The 26,362-nt window shown below is 42.2% G+C and overlaps 1 protein-coding gene and 1 pseudogene across 2 annotated transcripts in view; one reads left to right on the top strand and one right to left on the bottom strand.

Moving 5' to 3' along the window:
* The first annotated feature begins 654 nt into the window (after positions 1-654).
* LOC112255596 lies at positions 655-715 on the top strand (annotated as a pseudogene).
* Positions 716-18,624: 17,909 nt separating this feature from the next.
* Positions 18,625-26,362, bottom strand: part of LOC112254444 (coiled-coil domain-containing protein 3) — a 40,742-nt gene continuing 33,004 nt past the window's right edge. Inside the window, exons 3-4 of one of the 2 annotated variants that reach the window (XR_002954152.2) lie at positions 21,509-21,910; positions 18,625-21,163 (exon numbers count right to left, since the gene is read on the bottom strand). Coding sequence is in view for 1 of the 2 variants with exons in the window: in XM_024427033.2 (XP_024282801.1) it covers positions 21,626-21,910 (285 nt within the window). In the remaining variant the exon portion in view is untranslated. Of the gene's footprint in view, positions 21,911-26,362 lie in introns of both variants that reach the window. The other variant, XM_024427033.2, reaches the window with a different exon arrangement.

The raw sequence follows: 26,362 nt of genomic DNA, 5'->3' as shown, positions 1-26,362 counted from the left end.
CAGACAATAAACTAGAAGTAAGTACTATCTCGATCAAAGCCTTAACTCATCACCATCAAGTTCTTTCCATCATTGTACATAAACTCCTCCACAGCAGCCAGTGGCTTTGTTTAGATCTCCCCACAGACAACACTCCTTAATGTGAGGGATGGTGTCACGTTCTGACCTTTATTTCTGTTGTTTTTGTCATTATTTAGTATGGTCAGGGCGTGAGTTGGGGTGGGCAGTCTATGTTTGTTTTTCTATGATTTTGGGATTTCTATGTTTCGGCCTAGTATGGTTCTCAATCAGAGGCAGGTGTCATTAGTTGTCTCTGATTGAGAATCATACTTAGGTAGCCTGGGTTGCACTGTTTGTTTGTGGGTGATTTTCTATGTTAGTTGCTTGTGTCAGCACAGGTCTCATTTATAGCTTCACGGTCGTTATTTGTTCATTGTTTTTGTATTCAGTGTTCAGTACTTTCTTTAATTAAATATTCATCATGAACATATACCACGCTGCATTTTGGTCCTCCGATCCTTCTCGCCTCTCCTCTTCAGATGAAGAGGAGGACGACCGTGACAGATGGTGGCTGCAGATCAGAGAAACTCTTGGGAAATCTTCTGTGTCATCTTAAGTTCAGATGGAAACACAACAGAAATCTCTTAAATCTTATTGGCTTCGGCAGCACATATACTAAAATTGGAGCGATACAGAGAAGATTAGCATGGCCCCTTGTGCAAAGTTAATGTTAGGGATCCTTTTGTGCAAGTGACCACTGCTAACTAAAGAAACAAAGAAACAAACAATACCCCAAACAAACTCAATTTCAAGTACATTTACAAACAAATAAAAACAAATAAATGTACAAGGCCAATACTGCTCAATATCTTCAACATCCCATAATATGCTGAGATGTAAAACAACCACATTCACATTACAGACCAGTCATCTGTATAAAAAGCATAACTCTCTCTGTCTCATCTTCCTGACAGAGGGCTGTTGTGACCTGGCACTGGACCATCCCTTCATTAGGAGAGTGTTGTGCTTAGCTCTGCCTGCAGCTCACCATTTAACATGCAGCCAGCTTAGCTTTTCTTGGCAGTGCACTGCTTTAATTATCTACAGGAGAGAGGATGGCAGCCTGAAGGTGTACAGTTATGTCAAAGTCAAATAACACGTAGACACACTGACACACACATCGACAGACACACTGACACACAGACACACACATAGACAGACACACAGACACACACAGACAGATAGACATGCATGCATGCACATATGGTGGACAAAGCCTCACACATTCTTATATCCTGTTTGTGATCAACTAGCTACATTACTCAAGAGAGCATCCACTGAATGCAATGCTGAAGTCTACTTCTTATTGACCTACATGTCTCTTTGTCTGGTAAAAATGCCCAGGATCCTTCTGTTTGTACAGCTTGATGTCATAGCCAGTGAAAATATTGCAAATTTCCCTCCATGTTTATATTAACTTCCTCCACCTGGTTCCAGCTCATTATCCCCTGCTTTTCTTTGCAATCATTTCATTGTGGCGCTCATCTGTAGTTTAGCATACATTTACTCTTAACAGTAAGGCTAAATGTAGAGCCTTGGAAAGCAAGGGAAGCAGGGAAATCAAAGGAAAGCAAGGGAATTTCACATGTGCTGTACATACAGTAAACCTTCACAAAAACAACATACACAAGACAAATATACAATCCAAGCAGAATCTGATCAATAAAGATGTAGGATTTTAATTTGATCATCCTGTTGCAGGATAACTTTCCTGCAATGCAGGACATTTTACATTTGTTGTGTATTTGAGGTTTAACAAGGGTTCTGAAGTTTGTAATTTCCACTTTGAATTTTCAGACTTGATTTTCCCTTACGAAAAATGTCATTTAATTATAATCCGCATAATAATTCAATTTTCCTCCTGTGGCAGGATTATTTTCCTGCTATAGCAAACTTGCAAAAATTAAGATCCTACATCTGTAATGTATACATTCCCCATGCTGACTGTATATACTGTAGGCCTTTTTGGTGGTAATCTGGCAGGTGTTATTTAAAATGAGAAGGGATGAGCACTGAGAAAACAACCAGCATGTGTCATTTTCCTCTGCAGGACTGAACTGAGCTGACCTCTGCTGCTCCCTCCCTCCATGTCAATAACCATCACAGTGTATTTTACTGCTGTGTGCTGGGCATACCAAAACCAACATGTTCTGAGACTGTGTGTGAGACTGGTGTGTGTCATCTGCAAACTTTGAGGGTGTGTACTTTGTTCGAGTTCTCAATGACTGTCCCAGATGTGAGCGTGTGTTTCTCTATGTGTGCGTGATATCCTCATGCGAAGGCACTGTCTCCACTGTCTGATTCGTTTAGTCAGGAGAGAGCACCAGTATCCTACTCTGTAAAGAGAGATACAGCTCAGGTCAGAGCAGCTTTTGTCTCAGCCTGATGGGTATTGCTCTTTTCTTCTCCTTTTAGGAGGCCTGGTATTGTAATCATCGTCTGACAGAGAACTATAGGAATGACAGCAGCCTCAGAGGAAAAATACATACTTCCCTGCTCCTTATTGAAACAGACATAGACAAGCAATGATGGAAATCACCTACAGTAGTCCTCACTCAGCTGGAAAAGCACTAAGATACAGACAAAGGCATGCATGCACTTCAAATCTGAGCTGAGCGTGTCAGGGTTAGTGTTACCATAATATACATTTGCTTAGATTCAAACCAATGATGCTTCATGAGCATGTCTGTATGTAACAACTGACACTGTCAAACTGCACTGTTGCCAAAGCAATTATAAATATCTTCAAGAGGTGATGTATCACAGGTTCAACCATTACACAATGAAACATGTATCATACAACTTTGGAGCTGTACAAGCTGCTTGCCAGTGCGCCAGAAGGAATGTGGGAAAATCACACTGGTGTGCCAGAGACTGGGGTTTTATTGTAGGGTGAGTGATTAAAAACCTAAAGGAACTGGAATTCCTGTGCATAAAAGGAAGTGTTGGCTCCTATGGTACATATTTGAGTTATTACCAACAGAAGCAGATGTGACCTAGACCAGAGACTGTTCATGTTCGCATGGTAGATGTCTCTTAGGTTGGATGAATAAAATATTTATTATATTGAGTTATATACTTCATTCTGTATGACATAACCAGTAAGTAAGATTTATCTTTGAAGATACGGATGCCTGTTGGAGCAGAGATAATTGTATATGGGGTAAAGCACTTTGAACTTCGTGGTGTAGGTGAAGAGCTGGTTTATGTCCCAAATGGCACCCAATTACCTACGTTGTGCACTACTTTTGACCAGAGCTTTATAGTCCCTTTTCAAAATGAGTGCACTACATAGAGAAACGGGTGCCATTTGGGATGTAACCCTGGTGTTTCCTTCAGTGCTTCAGTGTCACAATTTCTCCTATTAACTAGACAGTCAATTTTATCAATGACACAAACCATCTTTTAAACCACTTAGCGGAATTTAGAAACCATGAAAAGGATTCTAAACTGTAATTGTCTGCATTTGGTTGAGCCAGTTGAGAGGAATCTTATTAATTAGACACTATATTTGCCAACAAAATAATTAATCTGTATAATATCTCCATATCCGCATCCCAAATAACACCCTATTCCCTTCATAGTGCACTACTTTTGATCAGAGGAAATATACATACTTCCCTGCTCCTTATTGAAACAGACACATACAAGCAATGATGGAAATCACCTACAGTAGTCCTCACTGAAAGACACTCAGCTGGAAGAGCACTAAGATACAGATAAAAGCATGCATGCACTTCAAATCTGAGCTGAGCTTGTTAGGGTTACCTTAATATACATTTGAGTAGATTCAAACCAATGATGCTTCATTAGCATGTCTGTATATACTGTAACAACTGACACTGCCAAACTGCACTGTTGCCAAAGCGATTCATATAATATCTTCAGGAGGTGATATATCACAAGTTCAACCATTACACAATGAAACATGTATCATACGGGGGGACCCATAGTGCTTTGGTCGAAAGTAGTGCACTTTATAGGAAACAGGGTGCCATCTCATTTTCTTCAATCATTTGTTTTTCTCAACTGTCTAATAACACAAGAGACCTGAGACAGATGACAGGAGGAAACAGGAGAGGGAGAGAGAGAGATACAAAAATACACATAGAAGTGATACAAAGATGGTTTGAGAACCTAATGAGATTCTCACGAACTGTATGTGTATGGAATTGTATATTGCATGAAATTATGCCAGGATTCAATCCGATCATGGGCTATAGGCATTGCAGTTTTCAAAGATAATTTCCGATTGAGCCAACATATACAGTGTTTACCATGAATGGGAACATTTCTTTAAAAACCTTCATGCCAATAACCTGAGATCGGATTGAAACCCAACCTAGCTATTTGACATAGATAATTAATGCTACATTACCAAGAGAAGACTGACAGAAATCCCCTTACCATGTATTATACCAGTAATCAGAATACGCCAACATTTAAATTGTATGAAAAAGTTTACGAAGAGACATACAGTGTGGCAAAAAAGTATTTAGTCAGCCACCAATTTTCCAGCTCCCCCGACTTAAAAAGATGAGAGAGGCCTGTAATTCATCACTTCAACTATGACAGACAAAATGAGATTTATTTTCTCCAGAAAATCACATTGTAGGATTTTTTTATGAATTTATTTGCAAATTATGGTGGAAAATAAGTATTTGGTCAATCACAAAAGTTTATCTCAATACTTTGTTATATACCCTTTGTTGGCAATGACAGAGGTCAAACGTTTTCTGTAAGTCTTCACAAGGTTTCCACACACTGTTGCTGGTATTTTGGCCCATTCCTCCATGCAGATCTCCTCTAGAGCAGTGATGTTTTGGGGCTGTTGCTGGGCAAAATGGACTTTCAACTCCCTCCAAAGATTTTCTATGGGGTTGAGATCTGGAGACTGGCTAGGCCACTCCAGGACCTTGAAATGCTTCTTATGAAGCCACTCCTTCGTTGCCCGGGCGGTGTGTTTGGGATCATTGTCATGCTGAAAGACACAGCCACGTTTCATCTTCAATGCCCTTGCTGATGGAAGGAGGTTTTCACTTAAAATCTCACGATACATGGCCCCATTCATTCTTTCCTTTACACGGATCAGTCGTCCTGGTCCCTTTGCAGAAAAACAGCCCCAAAGCATGATGTTTCCACCCCCATGCTTCACAGTAGGTATGATGTTCTTTGGATGCAACTCAGCATTCTTTGTCCTCCAAACATGACGAGTTGAGTTTTTACCAAAAAGTTATATTTTGGTTTCATCTGACCATATGACATTCTCCCAATCTTCTTCTGGATCATCCAAATGCTTTCTAGCAAACTTCAGATGGGCCTGGACATGTACTGGCTTAAGCAGGGGGACAGGTCTGGAACTGCAGGATTTGAGTCCCTGGCGGCGTAGTATGTCACTGATGGTAGGCTTTGTTACTTTGGTCCCAGCTCTCTGCAGGTCATTCCCTAGGTCCCCCCGAGTGGTTCTGGGATTTTTTCTCACCGTTCTTGTGATCATTTTGACCCCACTGGGTGAGATCTTGCGTGGAGCTCCAGATCGAGGGAGATTATCAGTGGTCTTGTATGCCTTCCATTTCCTAATAATTGCTCCCACAGTTGATTTCTTCAAACCAACCTGCTTACTTATTGCAGATTCAGTCTTCCCAGCATGGTGCAGGTCTACAATTTTGTTTCTGGTGTTCTTTGACAGCTCTTTGGTCTTGGTCATAGTGGAGTTTGGAGTGTGACTGTTTGAGGTTGTGGACAGGTGTCTTTTATACTGATAACAAGTTCAAACAGGTGCCATTAATACAGGTAACGAGTGGAGGACAGAGGAGCCTCTTAAAGAAGAAGTTACAGGTCTGTGAGAGCCAGATATCTTGCTTGTTTGTAGGTGACCAAATACTTATTGTCCACCATAATTTGCAAGTAAATTCATAAAAAATCCTACAATGTGATTTTCTGGATTTTTTCTTCTCATTTTGTCTGTCATAGTTGAAGTGTACCTATGATGAAAATTATAGGCCTCCCTCATCCTTTTAAGTGGGAGAACTTGCACAATTGGTGGCTGACTAAATACTTTTTTGCCCCACTGTAAAAACAACAAAATCCCAAACCACATAAATAAAAGATAAATAAACCAGGTCTATAATTAGGCTGAATGCGCCAGGGAGGACCTCCACAAATGTGGCCATATTGTCTGACATCTGTTTTGCAGCAGCTTGCTGGGGCGCAAGGGTTTTATGTTGAAAAGGCAGCGTATGTACATGTATCATCTTTGGCCTACTTCCACAGGGCTATGACATATTCCTGCAGGCAAAACTCTCTGATGTAGTGCTTTGAGAGAGTGGAGGGGAGAAATGGAGAGAGTTATATTCTGTAACTGTCTCCCCTTCAGAGGTCAACCGAGGCCCGCCAGAGGCCCCAAACAGAGAGAAAGGGCTCGTAAAAGTCGCCCACAATCTTATTATCTGTGATATGTCTCCCTTTTCACCACTGGAAGAGGTTAACACACTGCAAAATGTGTTTTCAATGTTGTCATTTCTGAGTTTTACTTCCCTGTTCCCTCTCTTTTATGAAACGGCCCCATATGGAAGAGATTGGGTTCAGTTCTCTCCTGGAAATTGTGTTGAAAGTTTTTATAGAAAATGGTCTGCCAAGATTATTCCAGATCGGAAATGATCCTTCCTCCGTGGCTATACCTAACTCCATACAAAAGGATCTTTCGAGGAAAAGGTCCAAATCTGGGCTGACTATTTGTATTCATGCAAAAGAGATCATGATTTATTCACTTTGTATCACATTGAAGATACCATAAATGCCAGAAGGAATCTATCACAAGCTGTCACACAGCAGAACAGAGGACAAATCTTGTCTGTTTTTGATTTGAGTCTTGTCTGGAAACAACAAGTCTGTTCTGTATGTTCTCTTTGCAACTAAGTTCTCCCGGTGGTAGCTCTAACATTTGGCTGTATATATCTATGTTGAAATACCAGATCCATAGATAAAAAGAGTTCGGCAAACTATCCTTGTTGGCACCAAATATTCCATGACAATATGTATGTAATCGTTTAGTAACCTTTGGTGTCAATATGGTACCCCTTGGAATTCTAAATCCCAAACAAATTCTCCTCAACAGTTTACCAATGGCTCCAGGAAATCCCATGGATTCACTGATCCTCCAGTCTAGTCCTAGGGTATAGTGTACACCACAAATCTGCTCCAAGTGGCGGGGGAGTAGAGGGACGAGACTGCTTTCATGCCTCAGTCTAATATGGGACTTCTTTCACTTCATCTCTGTGCTGAAAGCTCTTTGACTGACTGCGTAATCATATCTGTATATCAGCATTGTTCTATATAGCTCTCTGGGAATAGGAGGTGATAATCTGTAGATAATATATCTAGTTATTTCACTAATATAGTGAACAAAAATATAAACGCAACATGCAACAATTTCAACGATTTTGCTGAGTTAATGTTCATATCAGGTAATCAGTCAATTGAAATAAATTAGTTAGGCCCTAATCTATGGATTTCACATGACTGGGCATGGGTGGGACTGGGAGGGTATAGGCCCACCCACTGCAGAGCCAGGCACAGCCAATCAGAATGAGTTTTTCCCCACAAAAGGGCTTTATTACAGACATAAATAGTCCTCAGTTTCATCAGCTGTCCAGGTGTCTGGTCTCAGATGATCCCACAGGTAAAGAAGCTGGATGTAGTGGTCCTGGGCTGGTATAGTTAAACAAGATCTGCGGTTATGAGGCCAGTTGGACATACTGCCAAATTCTCTGAAACTACATTGGAGGCGGCTTATGGTAGAGAAATTAACATTCAAGTCTCTAGCAACAGCTCTGGTGGACCTTTCTGCAGTCAGCATGCCAAGTGCATGCTCCCTAAAAACTTGACACATCCGTGGCATTGTGTTATGTGACAAAACTGCACATTTAGAGTGATCTTTTATTGTCCCCAGCACAAGGTGCACCTGTGTAATGATAATGCTTTTTAATCAACTTCTTGATATGCCACACCTGTCAGGTGGATGGAATATATTGACAAAAGAGAAATGCTAACTAACATGGATGTAAACAATTTTGTGCAAACAATTTGAGAGAAAAAGCTTTTTGTGTGTATGGAACATTTCTGGGATCTTTTATTTCAGTCCATGAAGCATGAGACCAAAACTTGATATGTTGCGTTTATATTTTTCAGCAATATTTGTTTTGACTCTCCTTCCAACCACATACACTACATGACCAAAATAATGTGGACACCTGCTTATCGAACATCTCATTCCAAAATCATGGGAAATAATATTGATGTCCCCCCCTTTGCTGCCATAACAGCCTCCAATCTTCTGGGAAGGCTTTCCACTAGATGCTGAAACTTTGCTGAGAGGACATGTTTCCATTCAGCCACAAGAGCATTCGCGAGGTCAGGCACTGGTGTTGGGCAATTATGGGGCGGCAGGTAGCCTAGTGATTAGAGCGTTGGACTAGGACCGGAAAGGTTGCAAGATTGAATCCCTGAGCTGACAAGGTAAAAATCTGACGTTCTGCCCCTGAACAAGGCAGTTAACACACTGTTCCTAGGCTGCCATTGAAAATAAGAATTTGATCTTAATTTGGGCTAGGCGTGCCTCAAGCGACCCACCTTGACAACATCTGGTGAAATTGCAGAGCGCCAAATTCAAATGACAGAAATCGTAATATTAAACTTTCATGAAAATACAGGTGTCATACATAATTTAAAATATTAACTTCTTGTTAATCCAGCCACGTTGTCAGATTTCAAAAAGGCTTTAGGGCGAAAGCACACCATGCGATTATCTGCGAGCAGCGCCCCGCATACAAAAGCATTAAAAACATTTTCCAACCAAGCAGATGCATCGCGGAAGTCAGAAATAGCGCTAAAATAAATCCCTTATCTTTGAAGATCTTCATCTGGTTGCAATCACAAGGGTCCCTGTTACTTCCTGTCAGGCCGCCCCCAGGTGCTGAGGGTAGGTAGCAACACATCTGCCATGCTGATCCTCAACACTGGAGCTCCCCAGGGGTGCGTGCTCAGTCCCCTCCTGTACTCCCTGTTCACCCACGACTGCATGGCCAGGCACGACTCCAACACCATCATTAAGTTTGCTGACGACACAACAGTGGTAGGCCTGATCACCGACAACGCAGAGACAGCCTATAGGGAGGAGGTCAGAGACCTGGCCGGGTGGTGCCAGAATAACAACCTATCCCTCAACGTAACCAAGGCTAAGGAGATGATTGTGGACTACAGGAAAAGGAGCACATCCCCATTCTCATCGACGGGGCTGTAGTGGAGCAGGTTGAGAGCTTCAAATTCCTTGGTGTCCACATCAACAACAAACTAGATTGGTCCAAACACACCAAGACAGTCGTGAAGAGGGCACGACAAAGCCTATTCCCCCTCAGGAAACTAAAAAGATTTGTTATGGGTCCTGAGATCCTAAAAAGGTTCTACAACTGTGGCATCGAGAGCATCCTGACCGGTTGCATCACTGCCTGGTACGGCAATTGCTCGGCCTCCGACCGCAAGGCACTATAGAGGGTAGTGCGTACGGCCCAGTACATCACTGGGGCAAAGCTGCCTGCCATCTAGAACCTCTACACCAGGCGGTGTCAGAGGAAGGCCCTAAAAATTGTCAAAGACCTCAGCCACCCCAGTCATAGACTGTTCTCACTACTACCGCATGGCAAGCGGTACCGGAGTGCCAAGTTTTGGACAAAAAGGCTTCTCAACAGTTTTTACCCCCAAGCCATAAGACTCCTGAACAGGTAATCAAATGGTTACCCGGACTATTTGCATCGTGTGCCCCACCCAACCCCTCTTTTACACTGCTGCTACTCTCTGTTTATCTTATATGCATAGTCACTTTAACTATACATTCATGTACATACTACCTAAATTGGCACGACCAACCAGCGCTCCCGCACATTGGCTAACCGGGCTATCTGCATTGTGTCCCACCACCAGCCAACCCCTCTTTTTACGCTTCTGCTACTCTCTGTTCATCATATATGCATAGTCACTTTAATGATACCTACATGTACATACTACCTCAATAAGCCTGACTAACAGGTGTCTGTATGTAGCCTTGCTACTCTTTTTTTAAATGTATTTTTTACTGTTGTTTTATTTCTTTACTTACACACACACCTTTTTTTCCCTTCTCTTTTCCCCCGCATCATTGGTTAGAGCCTGTAAGTAAGCATTGGTCGTTTTGTTCGATAAAATCCTTCTTTATATTTATTTGGTGCGTTTGATTCAGAAATACACCTGTTCCAACTCACCCAACATGCCTACAAAGGAATGTAAAAAGTTGTCAAGACTTCTTCCGGAGTCGTTGCCTCTCCTTGTTTGGGCGGTGCACAACGTCACCGGTCTTCTAGCCATCATTGATCCATTTTTCATTTTCCATTGATTTTGTCTTCCCACACACCTGTTTTCAATCCCATGCATTACCTGTTGTGTATTAAACCCTCTGTTTCCCCTCATGTCTTTGTCAGAGATTGTTTATTGTCAGTGTTGTGTTTATTGTATAGGCGCGCGACGGGTCCTCGTACCTATGTTTGTTTATATTCTGTTCTTATTAGTGTTATGGAGCATGTTACGTGGACATTCATTAAAAGACTCCATTTTACACTCCGTTTGACTCTCCTGCGCCTGACTTCCCTGCCACCTATACACACGACTCTGACAAAAGTAACCTGTAAACTTTGTCCAAACAACGTTTCTAATCCAACCTCAGGTACCCTAATATGTAAATAATAGATCAAATTTAAGACGGAATAAACTGTTTCCAATACCGGAGAAAAACAACGAGGAGCACGCAGTCATATCCCTAAAAATTTAACTGACTTGCCTAGTTAAAAAATAAATAATAATAATTAGGGCTGGCTCGCTGTCTGTGTTCCAATTAATTCCAATGGGGTTGATTTCATGGCTCTGCGCAGGCCAAGTTCAAGTTCTTCCTCACCGATCACAACAAACCATTTGTGACCGACCGGCTCGATCTTACCGGCTCGATCTTATGTAGTAAAGGTGTTTATTTTTTATTTTTTACATTGGATAAAAGTATAGACTCAGAGCTAGAAAATGGTATATCATACACTACAGTTGAGGAACAGAGGACTTTGAAAGTTGATAAACTTGTAACCCCACTTATGAGAAGATGGCTCTTGAATATTTTGATACACCTACTGGAGAGCTCTTCTTTGTCTACACCCATTCAGCATAATTCATACCCTCTTAAGCTTTATCCCCACTCATCTATTTAAGGATTCACATGTGAGGCTATGTGCTAAACAGTGTACTAAACAACCAAATATTTCAAGACTAAAGCCTGGTTTATACTACGTTTATCGACATGTCTGTAGACAGTTGTCGCATTGACATCATGAACATTCTATTGTCATCCAACATCAAACTTGTCATTGTCTTTATGAAAAAGTATAAACACAAAACAACAGGCTGCATGTCATCAGCATCCTGGTGGTCCAAAATAGCATAATTGGTCTATTTTAAGACCAATAAACCCATTGGTTTAAAAATGTATTCAGTATATGTCAATCTAGCAAACCAGTCAACTAAAATCAACTTTCTAAACAATGTTTTGGTTCGTTTCTAGCTTGTTAGCTAGCTAGCTAAGGTTAAGTTAAATAATGACCATATCATAGCTGACAACATCTTAACGTCAGAAAACGTTATTACGTGGTTCATTATTACAGGAAAATAAGCTCACAACACGATCATTGTTTAGTTAATCAAGTTAATGGCAAGCTAATTACAGAAATGTTTTACGGTTGTGAGTTTGACAAAATAAAATCAGGGCATTCTACCAGAGAATTTTAGATCTTGGACGCTGTCTTGTTGGCCTAACGTTATATCCTAATTTAACTTTGGTGAAGGTCATCTTGTTCTTCACATTACCGTGACTGGTAAACAACGTTTATTTGTCACATGAACAGGATACAGAAGGTGTAAACGGAACATTTACTTGCATAGTGGAGTCTTTTGTTTAGACATGTAGCTAGCTAGCTAGCTAATAAAACAAGGAACCATAATCCCAACTCATATCGTTACTACCATGCATGAATATGCAGGTACAGTGGCTTGCAAAAGTATTCACCCCACATGTCATTTTTCCTATTTTAATGCCTTACAACCTGGAATTAATTTGGATTTTTGGGGGGTTTGTGTCATTTTATTTACACAACACGCCTACCACTTTGAAGATGCAAAATATTTTTATTGTGAAACAAACAAGAAATAAGACAAAAAAATTCAAACTTGAGTATGTGTAACTATTCAACCCCCCAAGTCAACACTTTGTTGAGCCACCTTTTGCAGCAATTACAGCTGCAAGTCTCTTGGGGATATGTCTCTATAAGCTTGGCATATCTAGCCACTGGGATTTTTGCCCATTCTTCAAGGCAAAACTGCTCCAGCTCCTTCAAGTTGGATGGGTTCATCTGGTTTACAACAATCTTTAAGTCATACAACAGATTCTCAATTGGATTGAGGTCTGAGCTTTGACTAGGCCCTTCCAAGACTTAAATGTTTCCCCTTAAACCATTCGAGTGTTGCTTTAGCAGTATGCTTAGGGTCATTGTCCTGCTGGAAGGTGAACCTCCATCTCAGTCTCAAAATTCTGGAAGACTGAAACATGTTTCCCTCAAGAATTTCCCTGTATTTAGCGTCATCCATCATTCCTTCAATTCTGATAAGTTTCCCAGTCCCTGCCGATGAAAATCATCCGCACAGTGAAGTATGGTGGTGGCAGCATCATGCTGTCACCACCATACCATCATGCTGATGGTGTTCTCGGGGTGATGAGAGGTGTTGGGTTTACGCCAGTTTTCCTTGATGGCCAAAAAGCTCACTTTTAGTCACATCTGACCAGAGTACATTCTTCCATATGTTTGGGGAGTCTCCCACATGCCTTTTGGCAACCACCAAACATGCTTGCTTATCTTTGCAGCTCCTTCAGGGTTATCTTTGGTCTCTTTGTTGCCTCTCTGATTAATGCCCTCCTTGCCTGGTCCATGAGTTTTGGTGGGCGGCCCTCTCTTGGCAGGTTTGTTGTGGTGCCATATTCTTTACATTTTTTAATAATGCATTTAATGGTGCTACATGGGATTTTCAAAGTTTCTGATATTTAAAAAAAAACCAACCCTGATCTGTACTTCTCCCACAACTTTGTCCCCTACCTGTTTGGAGAGCTCCTTGGTCTTCATGGTGCCTCTTGCTTGGTGGTGCCCCTTGCTTAGTGGTGTTGAGGACTCTGGGGCCTTTCAGAACAGGTGTATATATACTGAGATTATGTGACAGATAATGTGACACTTAGTTTGCACACAGGTGGACTTTATTTAACTAATTACCTCTGAAGGTAATTGGTTGCACCATATCTTTTTTAGGGGATTCATAGCAAAGGGGGTGAATGCATATGCACTCACCACTTTTCCATTAATTTTTTTTTTTCTGTGGACCGTTTTTTTTAAAATTTCACTTCACCAATTTGGAGTATTTTGTGTATGTCCATTACATGAAATCCAAATAAAAATCTATTTAAATTACAGTTTGTAATGCAATAAAATAGGAAAAACCCCAAGTGGGATGAATACCTTTGCAAGGCACTGTAGCTAAAGCTAACCAACTAGGTTTAATGCTAGCTAGCTAATATTATGCTATAACTAGCAATGCAAATGGCTTTCTAAGAGACAAATAATATTACTACACAGATCATACACGTAAAGTTAGCTAATGAGCCAGCCAGCTAATGTTAGCTAGCTAACAGTACGCTTTAATTTGCAATGAAAATTACTTTGACAAAATTAGAAATGTATGCTATCTAAAAATGTAGCTAGCTAGACTCTCTGACCTGTATACAGTGGCAAGAAAAAGTATGTAAACCCTTTGGAAATAGCTGGATTTCTGCATAAATTGGTCATAAAGTTTGATCTGATCTTCATCTAGGTCACAAAAATAGACAACCAGAGACAGCAGGGGTTCAAACTGTAGAACCCAAAACTGTAGCATAGTGTAGCATACTTTTATTTCTGGGACTCTCAAGATGACAAATCAGAGCAAGATTACTGAATATACTGTAAGTACATTATTTACCTTCTGTCACGATCGTCATCAGGGTGGAAGTGACCGAACCAAGGTGCAGCTTGGTGAGCGTACATTTCCTTTTATTTTTAAATGTCGCCAACAAAACAAAAAATAAGGAAACGACCGTGAAGCTTACTTCGGCTATGCAGGCCACGAACAAAGACAGATACCCACAACTAAGTATGAATCCCAATCAGAGACAACGATAGACAGCTGTCCCTGATTGAGAACCATACCCGACCAAAACATAGAAACAGAAAACATAGAAATAAAGAAACTAGAATGCCCACCCTAGTCACACTCTGGCCTAACCAAAATAGAGAATAAAAGCCTCTCTATGGCCAGGGTGTGACACTTTCAGAGGTGAATGTATTAAACCAGTTGGCGTGATAAAAGCGTTTGTTGCTGTGCACTCTCCTCAAACAATAGCATGGCATTTTTTTACTGTACTAGCTACTGTAAATTGGACAGTGCCGTTAGATTTAAGCTTTTTGCCCATATAAGACCTGGAAAGTTGGATGTTACTTATAACATCATTCTAGTCACATTAGCGCACTTTAGCAACAACCGTCCCAGGTTAGGGACACCGATCCCATAGAGGTTCATACAGAAGATTGCCCTATTTGGTAAAAGACAAAGTCCATATTATGGCAAAAACATCTCAAATAACCAACGAGAAACGACAGTCCATCATTACTTCAAGACATGAAGGTCAGTCAATCTAGAACATGTAGAGAACTTTGAAAGTTTCTTCAAGTGCAGTCGCAAAAACCATCAAGCACTACGATGAAACTGTCTCTCATGAGGACCACCACAGGAAAGGAAGACCTAGAGTTACCTCTGCTGCAGAGAATAAGTTTATTAGAGTTACCAGCCTCAGAAATTGCAGCCCAAATAAATGCTTCACAGAGTTTAAGTTGCAGACACTTCTCAACGTCAACTGTTCAGAAGAGACTGCGTAAATCAGGCCCTCATGGTCGAATTGCTGCAAATAAACCACTACTAAAGGACACCAATAAGAAGGAAATACTTGTTTGGGCTAAGAAACACAAGCAATGGACTTTAGACCAGTGGAATCTGTCCCTCAGTCTGATGAGTCCAAATTTGAGATTTTTGGTTCCAACCGCCGTGTCTTTGTGAGACGCAGAGTAGGTGAATGGATGATCTCCGCACCTGCGATTCTCACCATGAAGCATGGAGGAGGAGGTGTGATGGTGTGGTGGTGCTTTTCTGGTGACACTGTCAGTGATTTATTTACAATTCAAGGCACAATTAAGCAACATGGCTACCACAGCATTCTGCAGCCATCTGGTTTGCATTTTGTGGGACTATCATTAAAACATTTTACGGGACAATGACCCCAAACACACCTCCAGGCTGTGTAAGGGCTACTTGACCAAGAAGGAGAGTGATGGAGTGCTGCGTCAGATTACCTGGCCTCCATAATCACCCGACCTCAACCCAATTGAGATAGTTTTGTCGTAAGAACATTCGGACCAAAGTGCAGCGTGAAATCGGTTCGACATATTTTATTACAAATGAACCGCACAAAAAAACAATGAAGAAAATTATATGTGAAGTTATGGAGTGCTCACAGGCAACTACACATAAACAAGATCCCACAAAACACAGTGGGGAAATGGCTGCCTAAATATGATCCCCAATCAGAGACAACGATAAACAGCTGCATCTGATTGGGAACCATACCAGGCCAACATAGTAACAAAACAACCTAGATAGGAACACCCCCCCTAGTCACACCCAGACCTAACCAAAATAGAGAATAAAAAGGCTCTCTATGGTCAGGGTGTGGCAGTAGACCCCCCCAAAGGTGCGGACTCCGGCCGCAAAATCTGAAACCAACTGGGGAGGGTAGGGGGGTGACTAGTGTCAGTGACGGCTCCGGTACGGGTCTTTGCCCCCACCCAGACCACTGGTCTGGCCATGGTGCTGGATAGAACGCCATTCCCGGACCTGGCCTCGGCGCAGAGGAGGGCCCCGGCCATGGAGCTGGGTTGAACGCCGCACCTGGACGGGGCACCGGCGCAGAAGAAAGCTCCGGCCATGGAGCAGGACTGGATGCCGTGCCGTGCCTGGACTGGGCACCGGCGCAGAGGAAGGCTACTGCCCCGGAGCTGGAGGTTCTAGACCGTGGACCGTCGCAGGAGGTTCCGGACCATGGACCATCGCAGGAGGTTCCAGACTGTGGACCCTTGTAGGAGGTTCCGGACTGTGGACCGTCACAGGAGGTTCTGGACTGTGAACTGTCGCCAGAAGCTCTGAACTGTGAACCATCGCCGGAAGCTCTGGACTGTGAACCATCGTCGGAAGCTCTGGACTGGGGACCGTTGCTGGAAGCCTGGTGCGTGGAGCCGGCACAGGTGGCCCCGGGCTGGGGACAAGCACTTCAGGGCGAGTGCGAGGAGCAGGCACAGGACGTACTGGACTGGAAAGGCGCACTGGATGCCTAGTGTGTAGAGCCGGTACAGGTGGCAAAGGACTGGTGACACGCACTTCAGGGCAAGTACGAGGAGCTGGCATGTACTGGGCTGTGGAGGCTCACTAGAGACCTGGTGCCTATAGCCGGCACAAATTTTACCGGAACAATGACACACTTCGCACGGCGAGTGTGGAGAGTTGGCACAGGACGTACTGGGCTGTGGAGGCGCACTGGAGACCTGGTGCGTGGAGCCAGCACAGTTTTTTACCAGACTGCTAGCACGCTCCTCAGGACGAGTACGAAGAGCTGACTCGGGTGGCATCAAACAGATAACACGCTCCTTAGTGCGAATGTCGTGCATCATACACCAACACAACAAATCTCTAATTTCTCTCTCCTCCAATTTCTTCATCAACTCACTGACGGTCTCTGACTCTCTCCATTCACTCTCCTCCAATTTCTCCATCTTCTCCCAGATTGGCTCTGGTTCACTCCTCGGCTCCGCCGACCATCCCATGTCCCCCCCCCCCATTTTTTGGGGGGGCTGACTTTTGGACTTTCTATGTGGCCGCGAACCCCGGCGTCGTCGCTGTCCTTCCTTCTCTCCTTGCGTCTGCTTCCAAGGAAGGCTTTCGTCTCCTGCCATTATTTCCTCCCAAGCCCAGGATACCTTCTCCTTCTGGACACGCTGCTTGGTCCTGTTGTGGTGGGATCTTCCGTCACGATCGTCGAAAAAACATTCGGACCAAAGTGCAGCGTGAAATCGGTTAGACATATTTTATTAGAAGTGAACCGCACAAAAAAACAATAAAGAAAACGATACGTGAAGCTATGGAGTGCTCACAGGCAACTACACATAAACAAGATCCCACAAAACACAGTGGGGAAATGGCTGCCTAAATATGATCCCCAATCAGAGACAATGATAAACAGCTGCCTCTGATTGGGAACCATACCAGGACAACATAGAAACAAAACAACCTAGATAGGAACACCCCCTCTAGTCACACCCCGACCTAACCAAAATAGAGAATAAAAAGGCTCTCTATGGTCAGGGCGTGACAGGTTTGGGATGAATTGGCCAGCAGAGTGAAGGAAAGCAGCCAACAAGTGCTCAGCATATGTGGGAACTCCTTCAAGACTGTTGGAAAAGCATTCCTCATGAAGCTGGTTGAGAGAATGCCAAGAGTGTACAAAGCTGTCATTAATGCAAAGGGTAGCTACTTTGAAGAAAAAAAGCTTAATCTCTCATCAAATCAAATCAAATTTTATTGGTCACATACACATCTTTAGCAGACGTTATTGCGGGTGTAGCGAAATGCTAACCCAAACCATGAAAGATGGCTAATTTTACAGTTGGCAATATGCATTGGGGCAGGTAGCGTACTTCTAGCATCCACCAAACCCAGATTTGTCTGTCGGACTGCCAAATGGTCCAGCCTGATTCCTCACTCCAGTGAATGGGTTTCCACTGTTCCAGAGTCCAATGGCGGCGAGCATTACACCACTCCAGCCGACACTTGGCATTGCGCATGGTGATCTTAGGGTTTTGTGTGGCTGCTCGGCCATGGAAACCCATTTCATGAAGCTCCCAACGAATAGTTATTGTGCTGAAGTTGCTTCCAGAGGCAGTTTGGAACTTGGTAGTGAGTGTTGCAACCGAGAACAGGCGCTTCAGTATTCGGCGGTCCCATTCTGTGAGCTTGTGTGGCCTACCACTTTGTGGTTGAGCTGTTGTTGCTCCTAGATGTTTCCACTTCACAATAACGGCACTTAAAGCACTTACAGTTGCCTGAGGCAGCTCTAGCAGGGCAGAGATTTGACCAACATACTTTTTTGGAAAGGTGACATCCTATGACAGTTCTTCAGTAAGGCCATTCTACTGCCAATGTTTGTCTATGCGATGCTACAGTAGATATGGATGCCTGGAAGTCAATCATAACATTTTCGCTAATAATAAAACTACAAGCTCATACTATTGAGAAACTGCAAGATGGCGATACAAATGTAAAAAAAAAAAGTTTATTTTTTTCATTATTTGCTGTCATACATGAATATACTAAGGTTAAAGGAAACCAAATGAGTATTGTTTGAAGAGGACAAACATAAAAGCCAAGTACAACACATAATAGGAGACCAGGGACTCCTCTCAGTTCTGACACAGAAAAATATTTTACTGTACCACATCACACCTCATTGGCTAGTGGTTGTATTTATTGAGTACTCAGCACCCTGTTTCAAATATAAAAACACATGTTTCACTCAATAGAAATATATAAAACCACCCACAAAAAGATGGGATCTAAAAAAAATAACAAATTAACCTGGAAGCCCTTGGGATAAAGTTATTATTGATTAATAATAACCATATAACTGGCAAAATGAGAAACATCTAGATTTCAACAGAATCTTGTTGTTTAGTGTGTAATGGTTATACTTGGGACTGGGGAGAGAAGGGAAGGGTCGGGAGAGCTTATCAGAGCCATAGATACAGTATTAAGAGTTTAGCATCTGTGTTGTCTATCGTCTGTGTTGTCACTAAATCAATCTTCCTGTACTCTGTGGAGGTGATCCAGCATCAGTTGTTAAGGACAGAATGTAACCTTTTACATGTAACACTCAAGTCATTTAGCAGATGTTCTTAACCAGTATGACTGTTTTGGGTTTCGCATCCTCTGGGCAGCAGTGTGAGGTCTTTGGCATGGTTTTGCCAGCACACCTGTAGGTCTTTCCTTGACTTTCCCACTAGTTCTCCAAAAGGTGTCAGCTACCATGGCAGCATCTCACCTGGCATGGAGACTGGCATCGAACTCCACTCTGGGGAAGGCACAGTATTTTGCATGGGCATATTTGGGGTGTGAGAGGTGTGTAAAATTACAGGGCGTGACTTTGACCTGTCAACATAGCTCAAACACCTCATCTTATTTATCAGAATGTTATTAATTTTTTCAATATTATACCCTCACAGGAGGATAAGGCTTCACAGAGGCAGCACTGTTCTCTACTCTATGGTACTGAGATGAGTGGACCTAGGAAAGGGGGGATATGGGAGCAAGGTTTGGATGAGATAGAGGGTCAGGAAGGCCCGGTGGGATGAGACTTTGTGATTACCATATCCCCCAGCATACATGTTTGTAACAAAGCAGTTGTATAGACGGGTTGGCTGACAACGTCACAGAAATGAAGAGTGTGCATCAATGTGGACTTGCTTTGTTATGATTCTGAATGATCAGATAGCTAGAAAAAAATGACAAGAAGATGTCATTTTGCGATTCGTAGCTTGGTTGGTTTCAGCTAGTTTTATCTTGTTCTTGATACCATATCTTATTTTGAGGTGTTTTCATTGATTTCATGTCAATGCCAAAATGGCTCAAATTCACTAGCTTGCTAACCAAAAAGTTTAACGATGTGTTTGAGAGAATACCTCATTGTACAAATGTATTTATGTTTTCAATAAACATTTGGAGACTAAATACAGCTTACATGTTGTCAACAATCGAAGCAAACCCCCATCTGTTTTGTTCTCACTGTTCTATAACCAGTGAGTCGTTATGAAGCAAGAGCGCCGTCTCAGCCTGTGTGCGGATATCACATTTGATCCAAGACAATGTTTCCCAGCTAGCACAGTGGATCTGGGCCGATTCCGGCTTAGAGTCGAGGCACTCGGCTGAGAGTCATGTGGCTGACGTCATGTGGCCTGAGTCTAGGCAGCCTTTGGCAGTATTGATTATGGCTAGGATGCGGGGATTGAGCTCGGGCCTATTCCGGTGTGTGTTATCTGGCCCAAATGTATAACTTGGGGCTCGGGTCGATTCCGGTGAGAGTTATCTGGCCCAAATGTATTACTTGGGGCTACTCTCTGGCAGATGATTACACTGGCTGCTTTATATAATTAACATTTCATTATAATTGTTTTGCCATATTTTCTCATTGTTTCTGTGATAAAAAAATGAGTCCTGTGTAATATTTTAGTATTTTGTGCAAGGCAATTGATAAGCATTAAAAACTTTGTGGATGGAGCCTCCCGAGTGACACAGCAGTCTAAGACACTACATTGCAGTGCAAACTGCATTGCTACAGATGTTGGTTTGAGACCCGTGCCGGCCGTGCCCGGGAGACCCATGAGGCGCTGCACAATTGGCCCAGCGTTGTCCGAGCTAGGGGAGGGTTTGGCCGGCTGGGATGTCCTTGTCCCATCGCGCTGTAGCGACTTCGCTGACACGGTCACCAGGTGTATTTTTTTCAGGTGTTTTTTTGTGGATGGGTATAATTTGTATGTATAAAATGTATAATAGTAATATTTAAAATTACGAAATTGGGTAATTTTTAATACATTTATTTACATTTGCATATCAGGCCTCTTCTGGGGGGATTCTGGTAAGATGCCGTCAAAGTCAGCTGAATTCCGGTAGACAGAAACGGCCCGATGTACTTGGGCCGATTCTGGGCAGCTGATTCGATCAGTTCAGCCCCCCGGAAGAGGGCCGCTTCTGGGCCGATTCCTCATTGCTAGCTGGGTTTCCTCAAATTGTCCTGCTACTCTTCCTGTGGTAAGAACAGAGTGACACAATGTGATTGCAATGACAATAAATGCATTGTAGTGTAGGCATTCCTTATAGATCCATACAGAGTATATGTGTATGAAATAACTTGATTTATATTTAGAAATTATGAAGGCTATTCTATAGTATTATATTATTGAAGGTAAAAATAATAAGAAACCTCCATCGTTGTTTTACTGCATCGTTGTATTTTTCAGCATACAAAACATTTCTGATTTGCTGAATGCACTTTCTTGTAACAGAGGTGTGCCTAGTCTGCATCACATTAAGGGTATGCAATTCCTCTATCTCCATAGCTTTTGACATGATACACTATTACATATAATACCTGTCTATAGCCTACTTCTCCTTCTCCTGATGTCACATTCCATACAGTTCTTATATCCTTTTAAGCCTGTCCATGTCTGCAGTGCAACAGGTGGTGGTGGTAGGGGCGGGTTTGGGCTCAGATTTTTAGCGTCTTGGTGAGGATCTTTTTGAGGGCGGGTCTTTTCTGGTCCTGTGTGGTGTCCTGGTGTGGGTGGGGGGTCTCGAGATTGTGCAGCTGTTTCATTGGAAGGGTCTTCTGGTCCTTGGTGTCTCGTTTGGCCTGGCGTATCAGGCGCTTCATGTTCTTCACCTTGTCCCGCAGATGGCTGTTGGCCTTCTCCAGAGAACGCACCTTTTGGGAGAGAGTCTTCACACGCTCCTCCTCCTCAAAGAGGGCCTTCTGCACCGTCGAGCACAGCAGCTGGAAGAAACAGGAAGCAGGAAGTCAGTCCTGTACTTTACCAGATTGAAGATGATCATAATTGATTCAGATGATGTGTGAGTTCAGAGAATAAAGTCTCAGGCTGTTGTTTAGCATGCTGCTCCCATCATTGTTTTAGACCTTTGATGATCCATTGCACAAACCCCAACCAAGTTGTTACACTAATTCAGTCCTGAATCTTTAGATCATATGGTTACTCAAGTGCCTGATACAGTCTTAATGTTTGGAAATCTATAATTTACTTCAAAAGGCAAAGATATTCATCTCCTTTCTTTGAAACATATTTCAGAAAACAAATGCTTGCCTTGTAGGGGGGATATGCTAAAATGGCCATGTCAAGCTACAATTTATTCTGTGCCAAACAATAGAGATTGAAAAACCAAAATCTAGAAACTGTTCCACTTCAGTGATGGAAAGTCTGAGACAGATTCTAATCATTTTCACCTCATATGTCACGAATTAGACCTAATCTTTTGAAAGTGAATACACTGAGATTCTGGATGAAAGATATCTGCTAATTTACTGTGTTTTTACTTTAGTTTAAAAAATATCAGGTTGGTATGAGATAAAGTACATCTCCAAGAGAACGAGTGAGCAACTTCTACAGCTACGTTGTAGGTGAACATACTATCCAACTGAAGAATATTCCCTTCATTCAAGACACATGACGCACAACTTTAATGATTAACGATAAACACAAGGCCATTCCTTCATAATGATGACAGGTGTCATCAGTTAACAGTGGTAGTACTGAGGAGAGTAACCTATCATGTTTGTTGATAGTGTTAAATCTTCTATGACCAACAGTGAAGTCTACTTGTATTTAAAGAGATTCCCTGGTTCTTTTGGTGTCACGTTCTGACCTTTATTTCCTTTGTTTTGTCATTATTTAGTATGGTCAGGGCGTGAGTTGGGGTGGGCAGTCTGTTTGTTTTTCTATGATTTGGGTATTTCTATGTTTCGGCCTAGTATGGTTCTCAATCAGAGGCAGGTGTCATTAGTTGTCTCTGATTGAGAATCATACTTAGGTAGCCTGGGTTTCACTGTGTGTTTGTGGGTGATTGTTCCTGTCTCTGTGTTTGTACCAGATAGGGCTGTTTAGGTTTTCACATTTCTTGTTTTGTAGATTGTTCATGTGTAGTTGCTTTATTATTGTACCATGAATAGAAACCATGCTGCGTTTTGGTCCGCCTCTCCCTCAAGTCAAGAAAACCGTTACATTTGGATACTTTTTAGCCAGGAGTATTAAAATTCAAAAGACACTTGCACATTTGAGCTAGCTTTTTTGCAGGTACATGGTAACAATTGAATAAGATGAGAAAAAAACAAGAAACCAGCACACTGCTCTTGATAGTATCACTGCTCTTTATTAATTAAGCTTTATGTATCGGCCTTCGTCAAAGCTTTTGTGAGTTTTTTTTAATTAGCACCCTTATGTAGACATAGCTCCACCCACATCCAATCAATTCATCAAATGTGGTTGGAGTCCAGGGAAAATAAGTGTTACCAAATATAACAATGCGCATTTCATAAATATTCGAATAAAGTGTGAACATAAAACGTATTAAACACATCTGTAAAACCACAATGAGGACATCGACCCATCAAGCAAGTTTTCGTAAATCATTGGGTACAGCGCAAGAAAAACGTCAGAGTCATCTGATGTGGTGGCATTAATTCATGTTCACATTTACAAAATAACATGCATGGGCATTTCATCATTAAGACCTTCAGGAAATAATGTCTGGAGAGTGAAAATCCCAAAACATTCTCTGTCGCTCAGAGTATTATTTATATCCCCTCCCCTGTCTGATATCTTAACTTTCTCTGTGCCACAAAATCTAAAAGGTAGAAATGTCATGTTTTTGGTCATTAAAATGTACTGCGACTGGAATCCCTGTCGTTTCTCCTGATGTTCACTAATTCTCTGTTTCAGAGAACAAGAGGTTTTACCTACATAACACAGCCCACATGGACATATAATCATGTAGATAACATGGGTGGTGAAGCACATAACAATGTCATTTATTTGGAACTGTTTTCCTCTATGTGGGTGGCAGAAACTTTCACACTTCATCATATTGCTGCACGTTGCGCAACCTCTGCATTTATAGCTACCATTTGGAAGAGGGCGTAAAAGAGCCTGGCTCATTTTATTTTGTGGCTGGCTGTTGGCATGGCCTGTTGATCACGTAATTTGCGACCTCTCCTATATACAGTCAATTCAGAAAGTAGTCAGACCCTTTGATTTTTTCCACAATTTGTTGTTCTAAAATTAATTAAATACTTTTTTCCCCTCATCAATCTACCCACAATACCCCAAAATAACAAAGCAAAATGTTTGCAAAAGTATAAAAAATAATAATACATATCTTATTTACATAAGAATTCAGACCCTTTGCTATGAGACTCGAAATTGACCTCAGGTGCATCCTGCTTCCATTGATCATCTTTGAGATGTTTCTACAACTTGATTGGAGTCCACCTGTGGTAAATTCAATTGGACATTTATTTGGAAAGGCAAACACCTGTCTCTATAAGGTACCACAGTTGACAGTGCATGGCAGAGCAAAAACCAAGCCACGATGTCGAAGGAATTGTCCGTAGAGCTCCGAGAGAGGATTGTGTCGAGACAGAGGTCTGGGGAAAGGTACCAAAAAATATCTGCAGCATTGAAGGTCCTCAAGAACACAGTGGCCTCCATCAATCTTCATTGAAAGAAGTTTGGAACCACTAAGACCCTTCCTAGAGCTGGCCACCCGGCCAAACTGAGCAATCGGGGAAGAAGGGCCTTGGTCAGGGAAGTGACCAAGAACCGGACGGTCACTCTGACAGAGCTCCAAATTTTCTCTGTGGAGATGGGAACCTTCCAGAATGTCAACCATCTCTGCAGCACTCCACCAATCCAGGCTTGATGGACAGTGGCCAGACAAAAGCCACTCCTCAGTAAAAGGCAAACAACATCCTGCTTGGAGTTTGCCAAAAGACACCTGAAGGACCATTTGAAACACAATTCAGGAAGAAACTTGGCAACATCCCTACGGTGAAGCATGATGGGGGCAGCATCATGCTGTGGGGATGTTTTCAGCAGCAGGGACTAGTCAGGATCGAGGGAAAGATCAACGGAGCAAAGTACGGAGAGATCCTTGATGAAAACCTGCTCCAGAGCTCTCAGGACCTTTGACTGGGGCAAAGGCTCACCTTTGAACAGTACAACGACCCTAAGCACATAGCCAAGACAATGCAGGAGTGGCTTTGGGAAAAGTCTCTGAATGTCCATGAGTGGCCCAGCCAGAGCTCGGACTTGAACCTGATCGAACATTTCTGGAGAGACCTGAAAATAGCTGTGCAGCGAAGCTCCCCATCCAACCTGACAGAGCTTGAGAGGATCTGCAGAGAATCATGATATCTTGTTGGGGATAGGGGGCAGTATTTTCACTTTGAATGAATTGCATGCCCATAGTGAACTGCATCCTACTCTGTCCTAGATTGCTAATATATGCATATTATTATTACTATTGGATAGAAAACACTCTGACGTTTCTAAAACTGTTTGAATTATTTCTGTGAGTATAACAAAACTCATAGGGCAGGCAATCTTCCAAACAGGAAGTGAAATTCTGAATGCGTGTCTAATTTTAAGTCATCGCCTCTTCCCTTCCAAATAAGATATGGATCTGTTAGCACTTCCTACGCCTTCCACTAGATGTCCTCATTCAGTAGAACGTGGAATGGAGCCTCTGGTGTGAACTTTGACCGAATGGGAGGGGAAATAGTCACTGTCCTGGCAGAATACAATTTCCCTGTGGCGCATTTGTCTGTGGTTGTATTTGGGGGTTTCCCCAAATACAGGTGTGCCAAGCTTGCGTCATACCCAAGAAGACTCGAAGCTGTAATCGGTGCCTAAGGTGCTTCAACAAAGTACTGAGTAAATGGTCTGAATACTTATTTAAATATGATATTTCAGTTTTTATTTTTAATACATTTGCAAAAATGTCTAAAAAACTGTTTTTGTTTTGTCATTATGGGGTATTGTGTATAGATTGATGAGGACCATTTTTTATTTAATCAATTTTAGAATAAGGCTGTAATGTAACAAAATGTGGAAAAAAATCAAGGGGTATGAATACTTTCTGAAGGCACTGTAAGTTGTTTGTCATAAGATATGGTATCAATAGCTCTATCGATCACTGAGTAAATAGGGAAAAAACAATGAGGTTTTGTCAAATAGCAGTAGGCCAGATTAGAACCTATGCCGACACTGTATACAGTATATAGTATATACAGTATGTGCTGGAGGCTGCGTCATTACTGCTAGACCAGCCAGGCCACTCAGCAGGTAACCAAAACATTTGGAAGGAGAGATGGAGCTTGTTTGCCTGAGTATGTGTTTCATTCAGACCAGAGGTACCCACAGTAAAGTCCCCATTT

This window comes from Oncorhynchus tshawytscha, linkage group LG07 (genome assembly GCF_018296145.1).
Source record: "Oncorhynchus tshawytscha isolate Ot180627B linkage group LG07, Otsh_v2.0, whole genome shotgun sequence".
Classification (NCBI taxonomy): Eukaryota; Metazoa; Chordata; class Actinopteri; order Salmoniformes; family Salmonidae; genus Oncorhynchus; species Oncorhynchus tshawytscha.
This window is presented reverse-complemented; position numbering and strand designations above follow the sequence as displayed.